Source organism: Oryzias melastigma, linkage group LG8 (genome assembly GCF_002922805.2).
Source record: "Oryzias melastigma strain HK-1 linkage group LG8, ASM292280v2, whole genome shotgun sequence".
In the NCBI taxonomy this organism is placed as follows: domain Eukaryota; kingdom Metazoa; phylum Chordata; class Actinopteri; order Beloniformes; family Adrianichthyidae; genus Oryzias; species Oryzias melastigma.
In genome coordinates this window covers 13,309,072-13,320,683 of record NC_050519.1, presented here as the reverse complement: position 1 = coordinate 13,320,683, position 11,612 = coordinate 13,309,072, and the positions used below count along the sequence as shown (strand labels likewise).

At 37.3% G+C, this 11,612-nt stretch overlaps 1 protein-coding gene across 1 annotated transcript in view; it reads right to left on the bottom strand.

Moving 5' to 3' along the window:
- Window positions 1–290: 290 nt before the first annotated feature.
- Window positions 291–11,612, bottom strand: part of cacng4b (calcium channel, voltage-dependent, gamma subunit 4b) — a 35,104-nt gene continuing 23,782 nt past the window's right edge. The window contains exons 2-4 of the mRNA XM_024273112.2: window positions 8,422–8,505; window positions 4,106–4,246; window positions 291–3,064 (exon numbers count right to left, since the gene is read on the bottom strand). Coding sequence (XP_024128880.1) covers window positions 2,538–3,064; window positions 4,106–4,246; window positions 8,422–8,505 — 752 coding nt within the window. The 3' untranslated portion in view covers window positions 291–2,537. The remainder of the gene's footprint in view (window positions 3,065–4,105; window positions 4,247–8,421; window positions 8,506–11,612) is intronic.

Sequence of the window (11,612 nt, the reverse complement as noted above, 5' to 3'; positions counted from 1 at the left end):
GCCACCACCCAGAGGCTGGCAAAGCTAGCAAAGTTGCCGCCCAGGCTGCCGGTCCCTGGGCAGTGGAGAAAATGTGGGCAAGCACAGGTGTGGCCCACTTTTTCTGCCCAATTTTAAATTATATGGGGCACACCTAACCTTGCTGGCTGGGATATCTGGGTCAAAACTGTAGCGGGAGAGCATGTTATCAGATGGATGACGGGATGTGCGGCTGGGCTTACTCCCACCTAACAACTCAGAGATGGATTTCTTAAGAACTCCTGCCGCTTTGCAGAAATTATGTCCTATATATAAGTTTTTTATTATTATTATGGCTAAAAACGGCATCACCATAATCAAAAAAAACACTGGGAGCGCTTTTGCAATAAATCAAAAGATGATCCAACATAAACTTTAAGTATCTCATCTTAAAGATAACATTCAAGTATTCAAATAAATTACAACCACAACACAACGGCATGCCCCCTGATTGAGTTTATTTGTCCATGTACAGTATATTTGAGGAAAATAAAAAATATTTTCAAAGCTTAACAATAAAAGCGGCAGATACAGTAGATAGTAAAAAGAGCAAAGGCACTGAAAATACCTTTACAATAGTAATAAGTTTGGTTTTATAACACACGGATACATTATAGATGTCCCTTTGTTACACTCTCTTTTTTAACATCCGCACTCAAAGGTTCAGCAGGTTTCTTCATGAAAATAGAGAAGGTGCTTTAATATATAGTAAGCCATTGAACAGTAGAAGCACAAACAGTAAAGTACAGTTACCGCCCATATGAGGAATAGAAAATAGAATATTTTCTCCTAAACAAACGTTCACCTATAAAGCAGAATACTCAACAAATCTACTGACTTAAACAAGAAAACCAGTTTCACCTGAATATAAAAAGGAAATGATATCACACTGCAAAATCTATGAAGGCATTATTATTAATAAGTTTATTGTTACTTTGATGTTTTTAAATCTTTTTTTCTCACATTATTTGTATTCATAGTACATTTATTTACAGTCTTACGTTGAAGGCTGATTTTAAATATATAAAGTGAAAGACTCACACAAATGGCTTCTTTTTTTGTACATCCAGAGAAACAATCTCATCTGAGCGCGCTCCACAAAAATCCCAAAGCTTCAAAAAAGAGTTAAACATTCACAGCGTTTAATATAAAAGTGATATTTTTTTCCCTTTCCGATTGATTTCACTCCAGACATACAGTAGAAGGGACCTCGACGAGATGTTGTTTGCCACAACTGCACTGTACTTCCTGAGAGAAATGACGAAGCAATGCAGTGATGGACCGGCGGGACTCGCGTCTTGTAGTTGGAGTCTTAAGAGATCCGAATCCAAACTGTTCCTTCTGCTTCTGTCTGATCCCTCTGCTGGATAAACAAAAGGGAAGGGAAAGCCTCCAGATGGACTCACAGTCTGGGAGACAAGCAGACAGGAATTTCCCGCCCGGCTGTGATGTTTAACAGTTAAACCTTTGATGCCAAGGATTGCTCCAGAGCAGAAGGGAGTCCTGACCTGGGTGGTTTTCATGGCTCTGGGCACCCCCTCTATTTCTTCTTGTTTTCTAAGAGATTCTCCTTCTCAAACACAACGACACATCATCGTGAAGTCGGATGGAGGGATGGGAGACCGTAACGGAAGAAGATAAAGATTCGCTCTATTGACAAAAAAATAATTATTTTCTTTGAATTTTGACGATAATTTTTGAGAATTCGGGAAAAGACATGAATTAAAAATATTTGTTCTCTGAACAATCAAGATGTACAATCTGATGGAAAGTTGATGAAGGTTCTCATTCATTCAGGTGACGTTGTCTTAAAGTTGACTTCAAAATTACTTCAAGAAAATCGGATGCAACCTTGAAAACTAACATCAAGATTTGTCAAATCCTTAAATTTTAAAGCCATATATGAATAAACACAAGCATAAATATGGGACAAGAAATAAATGTGGTATCTTGGCACACTGAAAATCTTAGTTTTCCTCATCTGAGTTGGGATCTGGCCCAAAACTGAACGGTTTAACTCCAATATTGCTCGCCATTTTACAGCATTTTTTTTTTATTTAATTTAGTTCAATAAATAATGACAGTTTTGCTGATATGATGTTGTGATTAATTGATTTTGGGATATGTTTTTGTCATGTCTCCTAGCTTTGACATGTCTTGGGACAGAGAGTGTGCTTCCTTTCACACTCAAGGTTTTGTAGAAATGGCTTTACTCTAGTGTCACACACAGATACAACACTTTTAAATGAAGTAGAAGTCATTTAGCACCTTGTTAGATTCACACATTTCACTCTCAATACTCACAGAATGTAGGGATCATCGTACTGATAAGAGCTGGCTTTTTTACATTTGAAATTACGAACTGGCTACATTACAAACAATGAAAACTCTGATTCTGATCGGCTTAAAATTCACAGATTTTACCCAAACATGGCGGCCCGTGAAAATAACTACAGTAGTTCAAGTCAGGCGGTTGACCAATCCTTTGTTAGTTATCGTGCAACTGAAAAACAAGCCTCTCACACAGGCGTGGTCCTGCGGTTCACCCCGTCCTTTAAGTCATTGGGGAAACAGTTATGCACCTGTAGGAACTCTGCAGCGCCCTCGTGCTCGGGGCTGTACGTGTTTTCCGTCACGCTGTCCCTCGCCAAAGCATACATGGAGAGCTCGTCAAGTGGGCCACTAGAAGACTGCGCCCCCTTCAAACCAGCCACCGGGGAGTTCTCCCTGGAGGCCTCGGTGGAATGAGAGCTGGCCTGCGACGTCCGCCGACGGTAACGGAAGCTTGGTATCCTCGAGTACGGAGAAGAGGAGGAGAGTGAACGGATAAACTCCCGTCTCGCCTTCCAGCGAACCTCCTTGTTCTTCTCAATGTAGATGTTGACGGCCAGGACCGCCACAGTTTCGGCTACAATAAAGGAGAGCGCACCAAAGTAGAAGGACCAGCCGTAGGAGTACGTGTACTTCTTGTCGTCATCGCGTTTGTCGTTGGGATCTCCTGCGTTGCTGGATATGTAGACAATGATGCCAATGATGTTGCTCAGACCTATTAAACAGAAAACGTGTTATGGTCAGGAGGGAATTGGAGGAGGCATAAAATTAAATTTTGCAGAGGTAGACGTGAACGTCATGCATTCATTACATTAGGATTAACAAGGATCAAACAAAGAACACACGCTGTGTTGAGCCATTCATCAGCAAGCGTCTACGTGGAGGCTGTGAATCATTTCTGGGGTTCTTTAAGTCTTAACTCATTTGAAAGCAGCAGGAATGAACGTTTTGACCTTCTTCCAGAGGAAAAATGTATCCTGATCATTGCAGCACTGCACTTTGGTTAAATACAATGTGAGACTACAGGGGCCATGAATGCCTCTTCTGCCATGTTCACGCCGGGCTTAGAAACGCACGTGGAAGCGGTAGCTCAAACTAGCATTTATAAGCCTGTTGTGAACAAAAATGCACATTTCGGGCTTCTACATTCAAAGCTCCCATGTTCATGTATGGCAATGCAAGTTTTTAAGTCTGACTTTGGGCTGTACGTACAAAACGTGCAGCAAATGAACGCATGTTGAAAGTTAAACCAGTTGAACTTTGACCAATTGGAGACTCAGGCTATGTCTGAATTCCCCCCTACTCACTATATAGTGTACTATATAGTGCGTTCGCCATTTTCTAGTACTGTCCAAATCTACAAATTCCAAAATCGAGTGCATTAGATATTTCCCAGAAGTTTTTGTGAAAAACTAGCGTACATCGATGCTCACTAAATTCGCTAACATAGACCACAATGCATTGTGGTCGAACAATTTCGAACAAAAAAAACGTGTTTAAATGTAATTTTTGAATAAACGACGTTTGGATAACATCCTTTGAAAATGTATCATGGAGGAGAAATTACTAATTGCACCTAGACTGAATTATATGACTCGAAGGCCCAGTCCTAATTCTTCCCTTCTCCCTTCCCCTCCATTTGAAGGGGCTTTTTTAGTGCAAGTGGTGTCCGGGAATTTTTCTTTTTAAATCCGACCCTCCAAGCCCAGTGAGTACGTAACTTCCCAGAGAGCGCCGCTGACTTTCATCATCTCACCTGCAGCTACAAAAAGAATGCCTGCGCTGAGGAGAACGTTGTTCGTCTTGCTGTAGATGCGTCCCACTCCAACGCAAAGACCGCCGAGCATCAACAGGATGGTGCTGAGGATGGGGAACACGCTGGAGGCCCGAACTATACCTGTGGGAAAGATGACCAGTGACCACTTTTATGTTGTTTCTTTAACAAAAGATACAGTGTAAACACATACTAGCATGTTGGGAAGTCAAATAAAATATAAAACATTTTTAAATAAATGCATAAAAATGTTGTTATTGACCTTTCTGGACCTTCTTTATTCACCATCACCACTTTTCTACCTCTTCTGCTCTCCTTTTTTGGAGAAACCCATTATCATTAATTCTTTGGGGGCTTGTTGTGAAAAAGCTTTGATAATCAGCTGTGGGTTGCAACGAGAGCTCTCATAAACCATCACAACCCAAAAATGCATCACTGCCACTTTGATTGTCCAAGGTTGGGTGCAGTGAAGTGTTTTTTTTTCTAAGCCGTCCTTTGATTTATTCTAGCAAATGGACAGAGTTGGACTTTATCTATTGTATGAGAAGTCTTTTCTGCAAATTAGATAAAGAACCAGATGTTCTTTGAAAGAGTGACCTTTGCAAACTGAAAACTCAGAATGTAAAAACACTTACTTTCACTCGCATTTCAAGGAATATCTCAAAATCCATAGAAAGCCACTCAAATGTGTTAAATTAACAATTTATTTTCCCTTCTAGGGTTAAATATTAAAGGATTTTTCAAGTGGCAAAGACTATTTACTTAGCTTTATCATTATTTACCCATTACTCTTTGGATATGATTATAACATAATCAACAACAATAAGTTAAACAGAAGCACTTGGCTTATTTTTTTCAAAGAATCCATAAAAAAATATATAAGATCATGTAAGATTACATCCTATTATCTGGGAAAAAAAATGCTCTGTTTAATGTCAAAGACTGACCTACTCTGCAGAAATACATTAAAAACTGTGAACAAAGTGTACTATAATTTAATGCAGCAGCTTTTTGATCTATTAGATACACACAAATGTTGCATTTTTAAAATATGAACAAAAAGAAATTGTCACCCTTTAGGAAAAGTGCAAATTTGGTTTATTAGCTTAACTAAATAGTTCAAAAGCAGACAACAAGGTTTCATATATTATGTTATGTTTCAGTTAATTAATTTTGAGGCAAAAAAAGTGGAAATAGGGCTGACTTTCTTTTACTTTTTCTTAAAGATAACTACTCTCCTTTGACAAATATTAAGGACCATGAAATTTCTGTTTTCTACATTCCCTCTTTTCAATAATAGTAAGTATGAAAAACATCATGATAAACCACACATAGGGTTGGGCACCGATGGGATCTGATGCGGTTCCGGTTCTACCGCGGTTCTTTTGTTTCGGTTTCGGTTCCCTTTCGGTGCTTATTATGGTACTTCAGTAATAAAAAATAATGCCTTTATCTTCCTAAATCCAAAGCAGAACGGCTTCAAACAAGCGCAGACTCCCTCCTGCCGTGCAGCTGTGCGCACGTAATATAAAGCATAATATAAAACTCTGTCTTAAATAAACTTAAACGTCCTTGAAATTTTAGCCTGACGTTTTATTAAATTAAATCAGGAATGTGGCATTTATTTGCAGTTGTTTTTGGGCAAAAGCAATATTTTATTTCAATAAAATAAGGCGGAAGATAAATGTCAATCACACGGCTGCAAAGCGCAGCAGATGATGACGACCCGCTGTGGTGGTGGGCGGAGCCGAGCCGAGCTTTCTGCTATTAGCAGCCCAACAAGGAGGAAACGATTCGGTGCTTCATTTTGGGATGGGGCTCCAGCGTTGTTTAAAAATTGCGGAAACTCCACTATTCACAGCGAAAGTCCCGCCCACCGACGTTGCGGAAGCCGACCATCTCGGCGGTTTTATATGAGCCCGCCCACGAACACAAGAAAGTAAATAGATAGGCTGAATCGTAAAGAATCAGAAGGGAGTACAAGTGATTGACATGTCCACAGACAAATGAAACTTCAATTTGGAACCGAAATCCGGCACCGTTTGCAGCCGCATCTTTCGGTTTCGGTAGAACCGCGCAAATCACAACGGTTCCTACTTGGAACCGAACTTCGGTGCCCAACCCTAACCACACAGTAACTATCCTCTTACCACAGTGAGTACCATGAAATGCAGATAAATGTGAAAAGTAAGTAAAAAAATGTTTATTGGTGCTTCTACGTGGTACCTACTGTTTATCTAATATCTTCCAATGATTCACAAGGATTTGGTTTAAACCTCAATTTTTCTGGGTCAGTTTTGTTTTGGTTCAACATATGATTTGTGCATTGCAAGAAAAAAAAATTATTTCCAAAAAAAAAATATTTGCTAAGAAGCAAGTATCAATGAAGATAAACCTTTCAATTGGCTGGAGTAATATACCAAAATAAAGAAATCCTTTCTAAATTTAACACCACACATGTTTTGTATGGAAGCCCAAACTGTTCATAATTATATAAATAAATACAACATTATTTAATCAAGCAACACTCCAATAAAAGTCTTTTCAATAAATAATTACATTTCATACATTTCATTAAAAATTAAATGGACCATTTTATTATGAAATACATTTCATTTTTACTTTAAAACATAATTTTTATGTTAAAAACATTTAATAATAAAAATATATATCATAATAATTATTTTTTTTTCATGTTGGATTTTATTATAATCATGTGGGGGTTTTTTTGTAGAAACTTTTATTTCAAAATTACTGTTTTCCAAAGTGTCCTTTTTATTTCACAATGCTGTTTTTCAGAACGACGTATTTATTTCATGATGTATAATTTCAATGTAAAAATAGTGGTATGTTGCAGAAATGCAACGATTCATGTAATGTTTAATGTGTTAACATAAGAGTTGGTTTTTCGATCGAGAATTGTGACAACTCTAGTAAATACCATGAAATATATAGTAAATACAATTCAAGGTACTTTATTTCCTGTAGTTTTGTTTCCTGTCCATACATAAGGTAAGTACCACAAGAAACTCAATGAGTCAACACATAAATGCCCAGTAGTATGTACCAAATAGTACCACATTAATACATGTACTCCATGAGAACCCAGTACCTATAACTAAAGTACCAAGGAGATATCACTCAAGCCTTGTTTCCACTGAGCGGTCTAGTAAGGGGTGGCATGGTATGGTCCAGTTAATTCCGGGGAGCGTTTCCACTCAGTTAACCCTCCGTCTGCTGAGCGGCTTGTTTTCACGGTGCTTGTGTGGTGTAGACCGCTAACTTGTAATTGTGTCATTGTAGCGCACCGACTATAAAAGCAACAACAATGGAGGTCACCCAGCAGCTCGTCTTTTTCTTGCTTTACTTGGCAGCTAGCGCTAAATTGGTAGCGCTAGTAGCGCTAAGCTAGTGCAACCAATATAGCGCTAGCTTAGTGCTATATCTACTGTTGAGGCTACAGCAGCTCTCCCCCATCAGTCCCATTCCATTTTTCTATGGACCTAGAACCGATAGGGGCCCTAAGAGGTACGGTTCGGTACTGTTTGCTGGCTCTTTTTAACAATGGAAACGCTCAAAATACCGGATCCAACCGGATGGTACCGTATCCGACTCCTCAGCGGAAACAAGATTTAAGATACGCTGTAGGTACCATACCGTACAGGAAAACTTTAGTATATATTCTTAAGATAAATTTGCTTTTAATTTTAGTGCTATACATACTTTGTGATCAAGATGGTTGTTTGTTATTTTTTCATCATAATGCAAGTGAAATCTGCTACAAAATAAATGATTAAAGCTAAAACAACCAATTAGTAAAAAAAAAAGAGAGAGAAATATTTAACATATTTCACTTGCATATATAAAACAAAAATGTTCAAATGTATTACATTTCTTTTTAAAACATTTTTGTTTCCTTGAACTGCATCAAAGTATGCAGCCAGAACGCACTTTGACAGCTAAATAAGAGCATCATTTTTACTGGGGCATTTCTGAGCAGACATGGCAGCTTTTTAAAAACAAACCCTGGCCTCTTCGCCCTCAGCAAAACACAGAAAGGTGGCAGCTGTCAGTTTCCAATTACCAGACCATGTTTTAACCTTGTCTCTCAGCAGTTTCATCTGAGCAGGTCTGAGGACATTTCACTCCTCAGCCAAGCGATGCACTGTTTCTGTTCATATGAAATGCAGAAAGACAGGCCTGCTCCACACAGGATTGTCTCAGGACATGTGGTTTGCCCTCAGAGAACTGCCAGAGTTAACAAAGCCAGACAAAAAGGATGAGCGGGACACACTTACGGAGCAGATATTCAGAGCTGTCTGTGTCGTAGTCGTTGTCATCTGGGAAATGGTTGATCCTGTAACAGCTGCCTTGATTGATGCCTGCAGCACAGACAAACCAGAGAGTCAGAGAGAGTCTCCACACAAATGTGAAAAAGAAGACAGTGCTCGAATGAATGGGAATTTTGTGTGGAGGGTCATAGTTGGTAGTAAATGTTCTTGCACCTTATCTTTCATCATTTAAATGAAAGATAAAAGGTTTCAGGTATACCAAAAGCCAAACGTTCACCAGAATCAACAGAAGTTGAGATTTTACCCTTAGTGGAAATATTTTCAAAATGTAAAAACACCAGTTCTTCAAAGTTTAATGTAGATTAGAAAAACACAACTGACATAAAAAAAGCATTTAGAATATAAAATCCAATTATTTACTGTATATGAGAATTTGACTGAGTGACACCCCCCTGCATTCCAAACAGGAAGTACAAGAAGCCAGACTTCTATTGAGAAATAAACAGCTGTTACTCAATCATTATATTTGTCAGAATACCCAGTCATGTTCTTTCTAGTCTACATTTTTTTTCGTTAAATCTTTTTTTTTTTTTAAGTAGATGGACTCAATTTAAAGTTTGAAACATTTGACAGGGCTCACTCCTGATTGCTGAGAGCGGTTGTCATAGAAACATTGACTCAGACCTATTCAGATCAATCACTGATGTCATCTGGCTCCACATTGCAAAAAAACGAAAAAAATGGCAACTGAATTGACTTAATTTTGTTGCAACTGGAAGTAAGTCATTATCTATGGGTGACATCACACTCACTCTGTCCAGTTCTCTTATACAATCAACGGCTCCAATTGAAATTGTATTCAACAATCATTCCAGATTGCTATTTAGACCTAGTTGTTTCATGATGTTACCTCCCTCTGTTACCATCTTCTTTTTTCCCTAAACCCCCCTCTTTTAATGCAGACACAGAACCGTGTATTCAGCATGAATCCAAACTTAATAGGCCTCATTAACAGATACTGAGTCTTTTGAACCAAATGCTCAAACCAAATTGACACATCTATCCATTTTCTCAGCCTCCTGAAAAAACATTTTGGGCTGCTGGAGCCTATCCTAGTTACTGTTGGGTGATATACCCCAGACAGGCTGACAATCTGTCACAGGGTAACAATACTCACATTCACACCTAGGGACAGTTTATAGACACCAGCTAACCTATGAAGCATATTTTTGGACTGTGGGAAAGCGTCATAGAGCTCAGAGAAAAAAAAGCTCATACATGAGAACATAGAAGGACCCAGCTGGGATTTGATCCAGGATCCAGGGTGTTCTTGCTATGAGGTGAGAGTGCAGATCCAAATCAAATTGATGCTTTTCAAAATTCAATGAAATTAAAGATGATATGTTGGTTGGAGATTAATAGTTTTTTGAAACAGTTCATTTGATCAAAATGGGTTCCTTCAATAGAAACATTTTAATTTTAATTAGACAGTGGTTGTGTTGCACCACATGCTACATTCCCATGGAAATGATACTATTACTTTTGCTTTCCCTCACTTCTTGACTTCCCATTTAAAAGACAAAATGGTCAGATATACTTTAAAAACTTCACTTACAAAGCTAAAAAAACTCCACAAATGGTGAGTGGGTCCGGTGGAAACAGCGTGGGGGACAAAAGTGTAAATAGTAACAGCACTTGGCTTGTCACACATGTATCCATTATGCTGCTACCTCAGCTTCAAGCTCCTTCTGTTTACTTACACCCACTTTTCTCCAGCTTTACTTAAGAAAATATTTTTAAATTGAGGGGCTTTAATTTGTTTTGAGGAATGATTCAGTCTGACTTAGATTCATTCAAAAATGGTGAGTAAAAAAAAAAGAAAAAAAAGTTGGAAGTCATCCATACATCCAGTTTCAAAACCTGCTGGATGCCATTTTGGGGTCATAGCCAACCCAACTATTGTTACCGGAGGCGGGGTACACAGTAAACAAACAAGTCGTCAAGTTTGTTATAGGGTCACACACATGCACACCCGGGGCAGATTAAAGTCACCAAACGCATGTATTTTTGGTGATAAATCCTCAGAGAAAGTGCATGCATAAGAAGAATGTGTTAATAGATTTCTTATAAAGTTAATATTGTTTTTGAATGTTGTAATCTGAATAAATTGAAAAAATATAAAAAAAATTAAGGAGAGCTTTCAAGTAATTGCGTATAATACATAGATTTAATTGCTCTGGTAGTAGTTTTTTTTTAAGTTAGGATCAACATTTAATCAACTTAAAACACTAATTTGCTTAGTATGTTTTGTACATTTATTTTGTATTTTATTGAATTTAAGTGTGTGCTTTTTTACAACATGACCACTAGACAACAGATGAAAACTAGCATTTGGCTAATTCTGCCATTTTTAACTATGTCTAGTGATTTCTTTTGAAATTGTACTGTCCCCTTTTAAGAAAACTAACAAACTAAATAAAGAAAAATATGTTCAAATTTTAAATATATAGTTTATTTTAACAAATAAACATTACAGAGGCCATTATTAAAAAATATATATACTTTGTTGTTTTAATGTTATTTTTAAAAAGTGGTAACACTTTATAATAAGATTCCTTAACAAGTTTTGTTAACACATTAATAAGCATTATTAACATTCTTATAAGGTGTTAGTAAGACATTTATTGGTGTAATAAGCCTAATAAGGCTTATTAAATTCCTAAGTTAACACATTTACAAGCATTATTAGTGTGTTAATATGATGCATATTGTTACATTTATTACCATCGTATACGTGGAACAAATAAGTGTTAACAAGCTTAATAAGAATCATTAACAAAACTTGTTAAAAGATTAGTAAGGCTTATTAATGTGTATAGTTCTGGTAACACACAAGTCAGTGTGAGACATTATAGATGTCTCACACTGACTTGTGTGTTAATAGGCTTAATTAGAACCTTTAATAAACTAAAGGATTAATTTACTGCATTAATAATGTGTTAAATGCTTGTAAAATATTTATTAGCATTATGGGTGTCTTGAAAATACCTGATAGTGTTAATGAGAATATTGACTACTCAGTCAGACCATTGTCTACAAAGATCATATTAGTAAACTGGTAGTATGCATTATAAATGTGTTAATAAACCTTGTTAACCATTTATTAAATGTTTTGCAGCACCTTATCTAAAGTGTGA